Source organism: Psammomys obesus, unplaced genomic scaffold (genome assembly GCF_907164565.1).
Source record: "Psammomys obesus unplaced genomic scaffold, mPsaObe1.curated_primary_1811, whole genome shotgun sequence".
Taxonomy (NCBI): domain Eukaryota; kingdom Metazoa; phylum Chordata; class Mammalia; order Rodentia; family Muridae; genus Psammomys; species Psammomys obesus.
In genome coordinates, this window is record NW_026596256.1 from 4441064 (window position 1) to 4458067 (window position 17004).

The 17004-nt window shown below is 39.0% G+C and overlaps 1 protein-coding gene across 6 annotated transcripts in view; it reads left to right on the forward strand.

The window, feature by feature from the left end:
- The window catches only part of Trpc4 (transient receptor potential cation channel subfamily C member 4), a 125618-nt gene extending 117477 nt beyond the window's left edge, over nt 1-8141 (forward strand). For 2 of the 6 annotated variants that reach the window (XM_055596817.1, XM_055596820.1), the window contains 4 exons: nt 5137-5178; nt 5286-5375; nt 7104-7233; nt 7486-8141. In XM_055596817.1, the coding sequence (XP_055452792.1) occupies nt 5137-5178; nt 5286-5375; nt 7104-7233; nt 7486-7817 (594 nt within the window). In that variant the 3' untranslated portion in view covers nt 7818-8141. Of the gene's footprint in view, nt 1-5136; nt 5179-5285; nt 5376-7103 lie in introns of all 6 variants that reach the window. The other 4 variants (XM_055596815.1, XM_055596816.1, XM_055596818.1 and 1 more) reach the window with 3 other exon arrangements.
- Nucleotides 8142-17004: the final 8863 nt, after the last annotated feature.

Sequence of the window (17004 nt, forward strand, 5' to 3'; positions counted from 1 at the left end):
AATGATTAAGTTAACATACTAACTCCCTACACTACCAGATCTTTGATAAAATCGTAGCCTTTCTTGAGTTTTACATTTTCCACTGTATAATTTTCTCTTTAGTGCAAAGTAAAATATGAATCACAGTCTCAGGGACGTTGAGTGTCACTCAGTCTTGGGATATGGATGAGCTATTAACGACTAAGCAGTTGCCACAGAAATACAATTAATTAAATCAGTGGCAAGGGAATTAGAGCCTGTGAATTCACCCCCTGCGGCAGTTCTAAAAGAAGACAGACAGTAGTCCAGGCCTGCACTTCATCTTTAGTGGTAATTTGTCAAAATGTACAGCTTAAGCTTCACCACTCTCAGTAGGCTTGCCTGTAGATCTTACAGAAAAAGGCAGCCATCCATGAAAACCGTGGCTTCCAAGTTAGTGATGTAAGCATTGCTGGAGAGGATTTACTCAACTTGCCTTTTCAAATGGGAGATGGTAATAGGGCCTGTTTGATAGATACTCTGGGAACTTCAGGAATGATGCCCTGATCACTCGGTCTGACAATACGATATCTTTATTTTATACACTCAGAAAATGTGTTTATGAACCAGAATTCACAAATGCATGCTGTTAATTATAAAAAAGTGTGTTATGGGGGACACTAAGTAAATTCATCTCAAACAGAATCAAACTGTAATTTTTGGAGTAAAGATTCCATCCTGCACTGGCCTCTTGCCGTTTCATAGTTCTGAAGGAGAATGCACAGCAGGTTGCATCCTTAAAGGGCTGCACTGAGCACAGGGAAGACTAAACGGCATAATTCATGGGCTGGGAACTCAGTGACAGACAGAAACTGGAGTGGAAATGAAAGAAAATGACCCTGAACGTTGACTGCAGGGAATCAGCTTTTGCAGAACGCCTGACATTCCTCATAGTAGACCTGGAAAGAATGGAAGCTAAAAAGCTAGCAAATGTCATGGTGCATTCCCCGGAGCCCCTCTCCTGCTGCAAACCTCTCTCTCAGCTTGAGAGAGCCTGGTGAAGCTGTTGAAACCTCAACTTCCCTGGCAGTAGTCAAGGCTTCTCAGCACTTCATTTTTTTTTTCTTTTCCAATAGTTCTATGATTCAAATGTCATTGTAAAGCCTAACACATAAGGTGAAGCCTGCTTATGCTTACGTGACATATGGGTGTATCTCCAGGCCCTATGTTGAATGCCATCCCACCAGAGAACATTCCACATGCTGTCCAGCTACATATGGTATAACCGACAAAGAGAAGGAAAATATTATATGCATATTCTCCAAAATGCTCTCCCCAGACTCATGCTAAATTAAGTCTTTGATCTTGGACCATTTTCCTGTCAGGCAGAATTGACAACCAATCTAAAATTAAAGATAAAAGCTACAAAATGCAACTCTCACCACTACAACAGCTTCACAGAAACCTTATTGTCCTTATTCACTTGGCACTTTCAAATAAAGCACTCCCGGTTCCAGTGACAGTCATGATGCATCCCCTTCCCTGATGATAATAAAAGGCCTTTGGATGTCAGCAGAGTTTTAGCCAATAGCAAGGTTATAACTATCCCAAATATCTCTGAAAGTAGGTCTGCTATATGACATTTAATGTTATCACTAATTGGCGACAATTTATTATGTGTGTTGCAGAACGTATGCATGAGTTTCGCTATCTTGGCTCTCCTTAACCTCCAAGTTTTAAGTTAGAAACCCTAGTACATTGGAATGTGAACTTACCATAGTTGTGTGTGGGATGAGGCCATAAGAGTTTTCTAAGACTCCAGCCATGTGCAGACACAGACACTGTGGGAAGCGGGACACAGATCTTGAGGGATGCAGTTTCCAGACCAAGAATGCCAAAAATCTACGACCCTGGTCAGAAGCCTCAAAGTTCTTTCCTGCTTGATGCCAGACAACTGTCAAAGATGTCACCCTTCCTTCCCATGACACTTGGTTAATTAAAAATCCAGGGGCTAGCAGCCACCGGCTCCTTTGTGCCATCAAAAGTTTCTCATGAAGAACACAAACTAACTTCCCTGATAATTTTTCTCTCAATAATACCTGCCCATCTCGACTTGTCAGAATCCTGGTGCCTCATGTTCAGCCCAAACCCTCACTCCTCGTTCCCTGCAGTGTTCATAGGACACACACAGCCTTCACCAACATCTTTAATGATGTATTTTCCACCATCTGTGTCTCAGTCACCTCATCATCTTATAGACAACAAGCCATTTAAGTGTGTTTTAATCAACTTACTACTTAGAGGCTTTTTGCCTCTAAAAGAATATTGCGTATATGAACATGTAGTCACCAAATAATATATTTTAAATTGGCTGTATAATCAAATAACTATTCTGTAGAGACAAAAGAAAATTCAAAGAGATTGTATCAGACATTCAACGCCATGCAGATGAATATCCCGGACTCCCACTAAAAAAGGTTGACTTCCGGGTTTGACCATCTTGTCCCTCCAGATCACTTAAAAGCAAATTTCCCATTCCCACCTCCCTTCACTTCCAGGGTAGTGATATCTCATAATCTAGCTTCACAAAGTACTTTGACAAGCACACAACTCATAAAAAAATCCCTCAAAGAGAGGCAAATGCATTCAAAATGTTACCTCAGAAGTAACCCAGAGATTGGTCAGTTTACAAAGCTTAAGGATCCAGAAATATTTTTTAATTTGTGCAACTCTTTAGTTAATCAGTGAAGAAATGGAAAGATGAAGGGAGCTAAGCCCAGTGACACATGCTTCGGATCATATCTCTTATTTAATATCCTAAATTAGCCAATGAGTTTATTTTCACTGTGCGAGTGTAAAGTCCCCCTGAGATATGCTCCGTCTATCCACATCTAACTTTAGCTCCCTGTCCTTCATATTGCAACACCGCCGCCCGCTTCGAATGCAGACGATAGGGACAGGTAGGCAAGGGCAGAGACTAAAACAAGGATCCATGCTGAGACAGCAGAGAATGGCTTAGATGGGATGCAGCGCAGCCTTCACGCCCATCCTTTGGCGAGTGTGCTGGATCCAGATTTACTCGATTTTAGGAAGGGGAGAATTTCATCTCTAGCAGAGATGTTGACACTACGTAGCTGATGCAACTTCTCAAGATTAAAAGGTATTATGTAATTACCGGGGACGCGGAGAAAACCAACAGTTGACAAAAGTGGACCGCATTAGGTTAGTCCGAAAACTAACCTGCGAATTTACCCCCCCAGTTAGTGAAGTAAGTTTTTCCTATGCTCTTCCTTTTTTCTGACAAGCTTTTTTTTCCTATTTTTCAAATCTTTGCCCAAGCCAAATATATTATGGTTCACTTTAAACTGTGCTTTTTGTTCATTTCATATTTGAATTTAAAATGTTGACTATAGATATTGGGGAAGGTTCTAGAACTCGGAAGAAAATGTGCTCATTTTAATATTTAAATGCACCATGATGTTTTTGCCATCATTCCTAACTCTGACTCTACCAACCTTAACCCTACTTTTATGCTCAATAAAGCTCAACTATAGCCTCAGACATCTTTTGACATTAAAACCAGTGGAGGTGAACCAACTAAGTTGGTTTTATGTCAAATTAAGGGTCGTAAGTTTGAAGTATTCTGGATGTCATTTGTTGGATATTTTTTAGTGAGTGTTAAAGATATTGGCATACAACTCATTTAGTACTTTTTCTCATTTTAAGAAATCCATTGCTTTTTTTCTAGAACTGCGTTTTCTCTCCGGAGTTTATCCTGAGTTCTGCCTCAGCAGGAGGCAGATACCACCCCCATCTGGTGGCCTAGCCAGAAAACTCCCATGCTACACACTTCTACGTGGTCTAATTCCCTAGTTTTTCAGCAAATACCTTAATCCTAGAAGGATATAATTTCTCATGCAGAGAATGTTGTTTTTAGTAATTAGTGGCTTTAGGAATCAAAGCAGTGACTTCCTCTCTTTCTGTATATTGCTGCTTGTCTTGAAACAGAGACACTGCTAAGGTCCAGTAGAATAAAATTTTGACTTTTAAAAATTTTCAAAAGGTCATTTTATATTCATGCACTGCTCTTTCTAAAATTCTGTTTTATCAGCCTATGGTTAAATATTTACTAGGAAATAAAATCAAAAGCCTTATTAGGAACCACGAACTATTATTCCCTTTGCTTCTCAAAATATACCAAATTAATTCCTTTATTTCAGAAATGTTTTTAGTTAGATTGATTTTTTTCCAGAATCAATGCTACTGCTCATTAAAATACAATATTGTGGGGTCACCATAGACAAGTTTTTACTAATGCTTTTAGAATACGTGTGAAAGGTGAAAATATAAATTTTTAATCTCATTTGTTGTTTAACTTGGTTCTTAATGGACCTTTTCTATCACCAACCATCTTTTCTCAATTCTGTACTAAAATAAATAAATAAATAAAACTGATATTACAAGCATGCCTGCCTCTGCTCCTGAGGCATCGAAGTCTCTTTAAAGAGGTAACTGAGGGTGTGAATCCCTGGAGGAAGCACTTTCCCCCTGGATTCCCTGGGTCCCATCTCCAAAACCTCACAGATAAAGGTAGCTGAAAGCCACACTCTCGCCATTTTAAAAAGCTTAATTAGCAGTGTGTCTGAAGACAGCTCTTTATTTCTTGATTTTTTATTAAATCTCACCTCTTTAAAAATGGGAATTCCCTTCATCGGGTGTGTGATTACAGCTGTTCCAAGTTCAGCACCCTCCAAGGTTTCTGATTGTGTATTGCTACCTACGATGACTGATTTCTACATTTTTCTATGCTGATATTTATGAGAAAACATTACTTCCATTTGCTGTTTTCTTCCCTGGTTCTTTCCTATCTCTGCCTTGCAGTATTTCCAGGGAGGCAGGGAGGACTATCCAGCATGATTAGCTAATTCTCTCATGGCCCCCTAAGCCTATCTACCATCGTTAATTTATTCTATTTTAAGAGTCCTGTAGGTTACAGACGTTGCTTTTTCTCACTTCCGTTCATTGATTCTTTGGATGTGTGTGGAGCCTCTCTGTGACTGTGGCTCATTGGCCCCACTTTGGTGATAAAACACAAGACCAGCCTTATCTGTAAAAGCAGTGACTTCTCAGATAATCATGTACCTACATAACCACACAGGAATGCCCTTTCCTTTTCAGAGGCGTGCTGCCGATAACTTGAGAAGACATCACCAATACCAAGTAAGTAGTTTGTGTTTGATCTTGAAACTGTTGTCCAAATGACATGTGCAGACCTGACTTGGGACAGAGAGTGAGCCCCCGCGCTTAATGTCGATCCCGTTGTTCAGGAGGTGATGAGGAACCTGGTGAAGCGCTACGTGGCAGCCATGATCAGAGAGGCAAAAACGGAAGAAGGCCTGACAGAGGAGAATGTTAAGGTAATGGTTCACCTTCATCCAAGAGGCGGAGGGAGGAGGCAGCCCTTAACATCAGAGTTACAAGCCCAGCTTTACGTGTTCTGGCAGAGATCCATGTGTTTTGAATTAAACTTCCCATGAAATTTAGGCAGAGGTCAGACAGATACACAGAAAGACAACAGCAAAGTGGGGAAACTTCCTAAATTGCATTTGAAACATATTTAACCCAAACTGTCAAGGGGGTTTAACTTAGTGGCAAGGAAAACCCTAGTTCCTGGTAGCGTTCTGCCCCATGACCCTAATCCCTGCTGTGCTAAGTGAACTACGCATTTGTATGTCAGCCTGATTTCTAAATCAGAGGCATTTACTCACCAACACGCTAGCAATGGCACATGCTGCATAGGTCTCTGCACTCTTGGAGCAGATATTTAAGGTTTGATCTAATTACAACGAATTAGTCTTTGCACTTGATTTTCTATTTTTAGAGTTATGAGAGGAAATAAGTGAATATGGGACAATGATGTTTAAAGTTAAATGTAAATTGATCTTTTATTTTACATAGCTGTCTAGAAATTTTGAAGGAAGGCTTTAATGTTAATATGGTTTTACAGACAAAATTTTTAAAAAAAGGAAGCATAAAAGGCCTTTTATGGAAACAGCATATAAACAATCAGTTAAGTAAGTAGGGGAACTTTCAAATTACAGCACAGATTTCAAATAAATTCCAAAATATTTTTCTGCAACTGGAAATCTTAGTTATGAGGCTAAATGATTCCATTGCCCTGGAAGACAGTGTTGTTGGGGTGGGGGTGGGGGTGGAAGAAGGCTGAAGAAGAGGTTTCCCAAAGAGATAAGAAACAGGTAGGGGTCTAGGATCCTCCTGTGAATCAGAGTCAGTACTTATGAACATAAGGGTTGGTGTAAGGCCCTCCCAGAGGTACTGAGAGCTGGCAGTTTCTCAGAAGAGTGAGTTCATGTTATTTTACTTTGGACATGCCTTTACATAGAAAAATATACTGTTTTAAAACATGTGACCCCAGGGGCATGGAATGGCTTGACAGTTAGATGCAGACTCCAGAGAGGAAATGTTTGAAACCACCATCTCCAAGAAAATAGGAAACCCACTGAACAGTGACAGATAGTACAATCCCTTCTATTTCTTTTTATGTCACCCTTAAAAGATTTCTTTTTTGCCTCCCATCTGCTTTCCTCATTGTTGTTACAAAACACTGAAGAGAAGCAACTTTATAGAGAAAGTCTTTATTTGGGAAGCATAGGTCCATCATGGCAGAGAGGGCAGGGTGGAGTAATTCACACGATGGCTGCCAGGAGTAGAAAGGGGCCAGGACTAGATCTGTGGGCCCGTGGACATGCTCATCATGATCTTTCTTCCAGTAGGCCCCAACTACCAGCAAATGCCATGGTATTGTGAGTAGATAATGAAATTAGTCCACTGAATGGGCCCTGTGACTTTGTCTAGCATCACTGACCCACCCTGAAGCATGTCCTAGGAATCTCTCTGCTCAGTCATGTTAGCAGTAAAGAATAAACATTATACTAGAATATAAAATGCCATTAGGGAAAATAATGACCCAAACGTCATAGAAAGAACTCTAAGTAGAATTCCACGAGGACAGGCAGAGCCCTGGGTCTTCAAAAGACGCAGGACCATTTCAGTACTGATGTATGAAACTAGGAAATGATGTTTCCCTAAGTCACCACCTAATGTGCCATTTGAATTTCATCCAGGAACTAAAGCAAGACATTTCTAGCTTCCGCTTTGAAGTTCTGGGATTGCTCAGAGGAAGCAAGCTCTCCACTATACAGTCAGCCAACGCAGCGAGTTCAGCAGACTCCGATGAAAAGAGCCATAGCGAAGGTAATAGCAAGGACAAGAAAAAGAATCTCAGCCTCTTTGATTTAACCACTCTGATCCACCCGAGGTCGGCAGTCATTGCCTCCGAGAGACATAACATAAGCAATGGTTCCGCCCTGGTGGTGCAGGAGCCGCCCAGGGAGAAGCAGAGAAAAGTGAATTTTGTGGCTGATATCAAAAACTTCGGGTTATTTCATAGACGGTCAAAACAAAATGCTGCTGAGCAAAACGCAAACCAAATCTTCTCTGTTTCAGAAGAAATTACTCGTCAACAGGCGGCAGGACCACTTGAGAGAAATATCCAACTGGAATCCCAAGGATTAGCTTCACGGGGTGACCGCGGCATTCCTGGTCTCAGTGAACAGTGTGTGCTAGTAGACCATAGAGAAAGGAATACGGACACTTTGGGTTTACAGGTAGGCAAGAGGGTGTGCTCCTCCTTCAAGTCGGAGAAGGTGGTGGTGGAAGACACCGTCCCTATCATACCAAAGGAGAAACATGCCCAGGAGGAGGACTCAAGCATAGACTATGATTTAAGCCCCACGGACACATCTGCCCCTGAAGATTATGTGACCACAAGATTGTGACACTTGGAGGAGGAGTGTTTACCCATACCTATACATATTTTCCATAGTGCTCTGGGCAGGTGCAAGGTTTGAAATTACAATATCAACTGCTAACTTACACTCTCCAGTGTTTATCCATTGTGGCGTAGTTAACCTGTAACATGTTTGAACAAAGCAGAAGCAACATGAAGCCTCCTCTTTTGTAGCCTGCTTTTGCTTTCACAGTTTATTTTACAAGTGTTTCTGTTAAATAAACGCACCTTTTATCCTTGTACTGTTACAATAAGCCACAGAAAATTTTTAGCTATCTTTTTCAATTAAAACCAATGCAAATGATTCCATGTGGTAAAGTGACTCCTACGATAGATATTTTTGTATGCAAATGGTCTATGTTGAAACAATAAACACGAGGCATTTTCATACCTTGGGGGAAATTACTAGAGTTCACTCACTGAAGATGTTCATCCAGCCTACAGTTTAGTTACTTCTTCATGTAAATAACTATCAGACGCAATTAAAACAAGAAAGCATCTACCCATGGGTCGACATTCCGACACTCTATTACAAGAAACTCTGATATAGTTTGCAGATCTCTTCAGCTATCCATTCAATAGTAAAGTTTTGTCCTGATTGACAACTTGTGTTGGAATTTTGTCATGAAGTTCATATCTCTAACTTAAAAAAAAAAAGCTTTGAATGTTAAACTCAACTACTTATCAACATAAATATGGCCCTTTGTCCACATTTTAGAAATCCAGCTCTTTGCAAGGTTCTCAGTAATAAAAGAATAATGAATTCTGATTGTTCAAGTACTTTAGGTAACTTGTGCGACACAAGTGAAAATAAATTCACGCCAGAATCTAAATACAAAAAAAAAATTATTTTCTGAAGCTCTGACCACTACGTGTCACTGAGTAGAGGAACAAACAGCTTCCGCTTCCCCTGAACAATGGGAATACATTTCTTTAAAATGAAAATGACTCAAACCTTTATCAGTAGAATTAACACAGTGAAAGTTTCGAATTCCTGTTTATTTTGTCATTTATAAGATTATTTTCCTTAGATTTCATTCATTTCCCAGACTTTTGAAAGAAAAATATTCACACATGTCCTGAAATATCCCTGTGGATTTCTTAAAGTTTCAATTGTGTCATTGTGTCTCCTTTGCCATCATAGAAAGTCTCCTCACCATGTGCTATTAACATTACTTTAAAGCAGTGAAAATTGTTGAGTCTATTTTACTTCAGATTTTTCTCTGTGGACTACAGAAATTATGTAATTTAGCACTTAGAAAAACTGTATAAAATGACCAAAAGAAATGCAGCAATAACGGTGTCAGCCACTCTTCCTGTGTGCAATTCAGATAGATAGTTTTAAATAGCAGCCATTTCATCTCATGCACAAATGAGGCAACTGAGTCAACTTATAACCTAAGATGTGTGATGGAGCTTTTCCATATTTTAGGAACCATTTACTTCAACACAGCTCTCCAAATAGAAAATCCAGGAAAACAATATCTGCATAGAAGGGTTTCAGTTCTGAGACCTTGTTATTTCAACAGTAAGTTAGGTAAAGCTCCGTAAATATATGTGTCCATTTTTATAAAACAAGACTCGTGCACAAAATTAAAGTCTTTAGACCAAATCACAGGAGTTAGAAGACTAAGCAATATGCAGCATGGAATCTCAACTGTGGCCTTGAAGTATTAGAAAAGCCAAGACATTGTGTGCCTAGCCCTGTATCTACTTTGTCTGATGATTTGAGAGCAGGTTGGAGGCGTTTGGAGTGAATGTGGGTAGTGTTTCAAGTACACTTTTATCTCCAGTGTCCCAGCACATAGAGTAATCTACGGTCCTACCAAAATACCCCAACTACTCAGTAATAGAAACCCTACAGGCTTATTTTTAATGTTGAGTTTCTTTCTTTTCTTTTCTTTTTATTGCTAGATCTTGCCTCTTGGGTGTTTTTTAAAATAATGACCCTGTATGTCACCTTTCTACATGGCTTATCAGAATTGAATTTCAAATACTCTCTGCTCTTCGAACAACACTAAAAATAATAAAACCAACAAAACTTTTTTTTGTTTTTTCTTTCTTTCTCTTTTTTATGTTATTTTATTTATTTTTGTTGTTGTTGTTGTTTTTGTCCGGTAGCTTTCCATATTGAGAGGGGTGCTGCCATTTTCCTGGAAGCTGACAGGTATTTATGTGGATCTGGGAACACCTGCTTCTCAGTGTCCCAGGAATAACTGTTTTCACAGCTCTGGAGGTGACTGAGAGGTGCCTTTATGAGTAGCAATGAAGTAGGTAGTGTCAAATGCCCTTAAAATAGTTTATGCTTTGATTATAGTGTAGCAGTAACAAAGAGGAACAGACAGTACAGAATAAGAAAGTGGAAATAACAATGGGTTTTCAAAGGAGACTGCCCTCATGTCCTTTCAAGTGAATAACTTCGGTTTTTCGTTATTATTCTTGAATATATATATATATATATATATATATATATATATATATATATATATATATAAATTTGTAATACTCAAGTTTAAAATCACTTTCCATTTGTGTCAAAAGCATTTTCTTTGTTTTATTCCTTCTTGATATTAAAAGAAAATACACATTTTGGGAGAGGATTTATGGATAGTCCAACTGAACATTAACAAAATTGAAGCTAAATAACAAGATTACCTTCAATTTATAAGGAAGTGTGGTTTAAAGAGGACTTCCTATGTGCCAGTAGTGAAATCTTGACATTCTCTGTAGAATGTAAATAAATCTGTGTTAGCTCTAATATAAAAACTGGCTATTTAAGAAATGGTAGTGGATTCTTTTTGTAAAATGATGAATTATTTTTCAAAGTGTTTATCATCGTGAAAAAAAATTGTATGTTTTGTGAGTTGTCTATGTGTATATCAAATTTTCTTAAATTATATTTTATTTACTGGCTGGTGATTAAAACAGTGCAAAAAAAAAAAAAGTCATCTCTTGCCATGACATGAATAGTAACCTGACACAACTCAATGAGCAAGTACATGGATACAAACCATAATATTCTATGAGTAATATTGGGAGAGTAATAAAAATAAGTCAATGAAAATTCAAGGGTAGCAAAATACTATTCTCAAAAAGCAAAGTCAGTTTTCTAGCCAATGCAGAGGCAATCTAGACAATAATGGCATGAAAATGCATTGTAATACATGTACTAGTTCTTGATAGACACGGAATTCATCTGAGTGACTAGCTCTTCAGTCCCATGACCCTCACCAAGCACGTCATTCCTAGGCACCACGGTCTGTGTTATCAGCAGGGTGGATGGCTGTCTCCTACCCTCAGCATTCTTCAAAACCAGCCTGACAAAAACTACCTGAAAATCCCCATACATATGTTTACAATGGCCCAAATTTCAAAAGGACCACATCTCTGAATATAGAGCATCATTCTGCAAGTAAGTTCTTCTTTTGATTTTTTTTCCCTTAAGTTTTAAGTGCAGAGCTGTTAGTCACAAAACTACAATGTACTTCTCTGACATTTCCCTTGGATTCAACAAATTCTAGTAATTTTACGGGGTCTTGTGCTGCATTTATCACAGGCAGTTTGACATGAGTTATTTATTTGAATTCTACACTTAAATATTTAAACTGTCATAAATAAATTCTCCATAGATAACTGAAGAAATGAAGGGTCATGAAATTTATGGAAACTCTCCAAGTTTATCTTGCTGCTCAGTGACTGAGTTGAGTTGAAGTTTAAACCAAAATTTGAGCAACAGCAAAGCTTTCAGCTTTCTACTGTATGTTTGGGCGGAGGAATCAGTCTTTGCGCTGTTGGCAGGTAGATTTTCCATCAAGAAAGGGAGGTTATTGGTTTACAGTTTCTTCAGTAGAAGGAAGACACCTGCAAGTGTCCAAGCTTTCCACAATGAAAAGCAACGCTTTTGTGCAAAATGGTGTTAACAGGCTTGAAAACCCCTTTTTTAATGATTTCTCAAAGAACGTAGTTTGCTTCCTAAGGTTAGACACTCTGAGGTTAGCGATGCTCGGTGAGATAATGATGCGACATCTTAAAATATTTTGCTTGAAGTGACTTAAGATCACTGAATGAGTGAATATTAACTGAATGAGTTTTACATTGTTTTGTGTTTTTTCTTACAAAGGTAAAAATTGACTGCTAGAGAGATGAAAACACATATATGGCAAGCATTTGTAACAATACTCACCTCAGTTGTACCGCCTGTATTACGAGGGTAAAGTTTATATATTTGAATCACTCAAAATCAAACAAACACACAAACAACAAAAACCCATGTGGTCAGTTGAAATCTGTAGCTTCTCAGCGATCCCTAACCTTGTGTAAAAATTAACTAGAGATTTTTCTAGTTTTCCAAGTCACTGCCCTGGCTTTAAGAAGTATGCGTGCATAAATATGTTCCTCTAGTGACACACATGTGAGGATTACAGTTGGTTGCTTTATTAAGAGTGGGTTACTCGAAGCTCACAACTTAGTAGCTTTTTCTTCATCTAACAGGATCACTGAAGCCTTCTGTGGTTCTTTATGGTGTGGCAGGGAACTGAATGAAATCCATGTACACATTCTTCATTGTTTTCCTACTGCAACATGCGGTTTTTAACATCATGGTGGCGAAGCTTCTCATTGGTGAGGAGACAGACACTTCTCAAAGGCAGATGCCCTTTGTTTCCAGCCCACTGGAGTCACCACCTCCTTAGTGATGAGTGTTTACTCTCAAGCATGGGGTCCCCAAGTGGCCTGATTGTGGTGAGAGCATCCTTCTCTCTGTAAACTTTGGCAATTCTTAAATTCCATTTAACTCCTTTAGACGTTTTATTGCTTTTTCTTCATCACCTTCAAACAGCTCTTCTAGCCTTGAGTAAAAGTGCTATTTCAATGTTATACTCAAATTTCCTTTAATGTAGTAATTTAATCATTGCAATGGACTTATCTTCTTCTCCTTTAGGCCTGATTGTTTTAAATATTTGTTTTTTCCTTAAAGATTTTTTGGGCCTGTTAATAATGAAAGTTTCCCCACTTCCTTGGAATAAGAGACAATGTGCACTGAGGTGCTCTGCAAGATTTAATTTACTCCCGGAAAATAACTTGCTGAGCTGATTCAGCACTGGGAATGCAGCCTGCCCTAAGGACCAGGGGGAGGTTAGGAGCTTACCACTGCTGCAAGCAGGGCACTTCATGTCTTTAGACTTCAATTGCTGATGTTTAAATTTCCTGGCTGAGAATGTCCCATCTACCTCCACAACTCAGAACTAGAGCAAATCAACAGCCTAAAGTTTAGCTTTAAATAAGTGAAATAAAAAACAAAATTGGGTATTTCTTCTGTTTTTTCCTCTAATTATAGACTTTAAACCTTGAGGTCACTATGAATGCATCCACATGCAAAAAAAAAAAAAAATGAGGAACCTTTATGTAGCATTTAGACATTTCCCTTTACATATATCTTGTCAATATGAAATCACAGTGACCCTTCCTTCTTTAGTTGCCACATCCTTATTCATGCCGGAGTACAGCATGGAAGGTGCTTGGTTCTGTACACGGGATAAAAATGTATAGTGCAAATCTAGAACTACAGGCAAGCCTCAGAAAATGTCTCTCATCAAGATTTCCTGGTAACAGTCACACCTTTTTTTATTTTTTAATACTCAATCATTCCCCCCACACACTTAACCACTAATCTGTTCTCTCTTCGTAGAATTTAGTCATTTTAAACACAAAATAATTCCCAACATTGTGTTGATGGAGCTATGATACACAGCCTTTCTAGCTTGGTGTCTGTCACTTCTGAAAACCCTCTGGGGAATCAGCCATGTTTTCACACGTCCATCTCAGTCACTTGCTGTTTGCTGTAGCCTCACTCCATGGTTTGGATATAATACAGCCTGAGTCTTTACCCCACTGCAAGACATCCAGAACTTTCCCAGGTTGGAGCAGGCATGAGCAGAGTCACTGTTGGTATGAGGTTTGTCCTTCTGGAGTGAACACCCAGGACTTTGGACTAGCTAGAGAGTGTGTTAATTGACTACTTACACATTTTTAATGTTGTGGGGAAAGGAGGCAATATGTGTTCTAGTGTGCTCTCCCATTTTACACACAACATGTGAGTGGCTCAGTTTTCCCGCTTTTTGTTCATCTCTGCATTATTCCAGCCACTGTGATGGTTACATGATGACAACCTACCGTGGGTTTTATTTGTGTGCTCCTGGTGGATAATGCTTTAAACACCAGTTCTGAGGTTGGCCATTATCTACATGCCTCATGAGGAAGCGTCCACCCTTTTGTTTGTGTATTTTTACTAGACCTTTTGTGTATCTACGTCATGATACCAACTTTTGAGAGCTGTCTTCCATGCCTGCTCCGTATGTGGATCTAAACATTGTCTAGACCACAACTTTCCTTTTCATCCTCTTTCACAAAGCGAGAGTATTGAATTTTATTTAAGTCTAAATATAATATAGACTTAAACTATAATATTAAAATATTGTTGGATCTGGAGAGATGACTGAGTTACGGGCATTTGTCACACTGTCTGAGAACCAGTGTTAAGGTCCCAGCAACCATAGCAGGCATCTTACAACACCTGTTACTGCAACTGCAGAGGATCTGATTCCCTCCCCTGGCCCCTGAGAGTTCCTGCACTCCCATGCACACACATGAAAAAAAGTCTTCAAGAAATTTCTTAAATGTAATATCTTTTGTGTGTGCTTGTATGATATGGGTATGTGCCTGGCACTGTGTGCTTGTGAATATCAAAGGAATCAGTTCCTTTCTTTCACCTTTGTGTAGTTTCTGAAGATCAAACTCAGGTCATGGGGCTTGTGCAGTGAGCACTTTTAACCAGCTGAGCCATCTCACTGGATCCAATCACGCTTCGTGTGGAAGCTTTGAGAACTCTTTGTCTGGGCCTCAAATATAAGCATTTCCACTGAGGTTGTTTTTCTCTGTAACGGTTCATTTTTAGGCTTGTATTACTTCATCATATTCTGTTGCTTTTTCTTCGGAATGCTTTAAGTAGCTCATAAGCATTTTTTTAAAATCTTTTATTTATTTTTTATTAATTACACTTTATTAATTTTGTATCCCCCCATATGCCCCTCCCTCCTCCCCTGCCAATCCCACCCTCCCTCCCCTTTCTGCATGCATGCCACTCCCCAAGTCCACTGATAGGGGAGGTCCTCCTCTCCTTCTTTCTGATCTTAGTCTATCAGTTCTCATCAAAAGTGGCTGCATTGTCCTCTACTGTGGCCTGGTAAGGCTGCTCCCCCCCCAGGGGGAAGTGATCAAAGAGCAGGCCAATCAGATTATGTCAGAGGCAGTCCCTCTTCCCATTACTATGTAACCCACTTGGACACTGAACTGCCATGGGCTACACCTGTGCAGGGGTTCCAGGTCATCTCCACAAATAGTCCTTGGTTGGAGTATGAGTCTCTGGGAAGTTCCCTGTGTTCAAATTATCTTGTTCTGTTGCTCTGCTGTCAAAGCAGATGCTGAGCCTGATGGCCAACTGATGGGCAGAGTGAATGGAATTTTATGTAAGAAGTGGGAAATAGTAAGAGCTGGAGCTCATAAGCATTTTAACAGAAGAAAACTTGGCTTTGGGAAGAGGACCACATGCTTGGAAGAAATAATAAGAGTATTGGCAAGTAAATATGACAATAGTGATGTCAAGTGACAAGAAGAAAGAAATCATTTCATTCTACTGAGCTGCAACTGAACCAATCATCAAACACAGTTAGACTTGGCTGAATTACAAAATGAATGATGTCAAATGATTGTCCTTTTTTTTTTCTGGAGCAGAGAATCAATAAAGATGAGAAAAAACACTTCCATGATAAAAAAAAAAAAAAAATATATATATATATATATATATATATATATATATATATATATATATATATATATATATATTCCCAAATGCAACTGTTAAAATTTAAATCTTGCATACCATCAATAGGCCTCTGGTCTTACAGGATTGCTTGCTTTCCTTCAGGAACTTTCAGGAGGTAGGAACTTAGAGAAAAGTTGAGTAATGGAGAATGTCCTTGAAAGGAGAGGTTGGACCCATACTCCTCTGTCTCTGTTTTCTGTACCATTTGAGGTGAGCAGCACCTTCTCCCCTGTTCTGCCTGCTCTGTACTCTGCTTTACCGAAGGGCCCGATACAGCAAATCCTACAAACATGGAGTGAAAACATGAGCCAAAAGATGTTTTCCTTTAAGTTAGTCTCAGGCATTTTGTTACAACCAGGGAAATCTAGCTACTATAGCAGCCCTCTTCACAAAATTCAGTTGGCATTTTGAAAGTTGCAGAATTTCTGAAATATTACATGGCCCCTGCACCTTTTAAGCACATTTTTCTATCTTTGAAGCTGGTGACGGTATGTCCTGGAATTGACCAATCATTTGTTTTAAAATACAGTATACAAACATAACAAAAAAAATAAGTAGAATAAGAAAAAACAACAATGTAGTTCATTTGGTAAAAACTTGATAAAACTGGAATAATAGAATTATAATCCTAATATGCATGAATCATCAAACAAAACTGTTTAGTGCAGAATAAAAACATAACTGTACTATGAAAGTGTATGATGTTCTCATGTTGATCTGGACATTTCTGAGCTGGTTGATCTGGAACATGAGCTGTCATTAGAGAAGAGAACTGTGTCCCACACCTGCAAAATATAGATGAAGATTTGGAACAGTTCTTTAAGAGACACTGAATCACAATATTTTATTACTCTGACAGAAATATGGAGTCCTCTGAAAATGAATTTGTTAAGTTTTACAAAGTACAAAGTTGTAAATAATAAGTCAATTTGTAAAGGCGTGCTTGGTCTCTAGTTTTTCTTCATATCATCCCACACTTTCTCTGTAGGAACATAACCTTTTCTCCAGGGCACAACATGACCACAGAATCCCTTTGCCATCCTGGAGCAGAGGAGATAACCGGGGTCTGTAGTCATGGCAACAAAAAAGCAAAACACCATAGTGATGGCTTGACGTACGAGATTATTAAAAATCCCTTGTTAAGAAAAGAACGGAAGATCACAAGGCTCTCACCTGAAATACCAGCCTTTACTCCTCTCCTGCCCACTCTCCCCTGGGTGACACATGTTCTTTGGAGATGCTAGATAACAGACAGAAATTTAGCTGAAGCTGGGACTCCATGGAGCAGCTTTTGTGA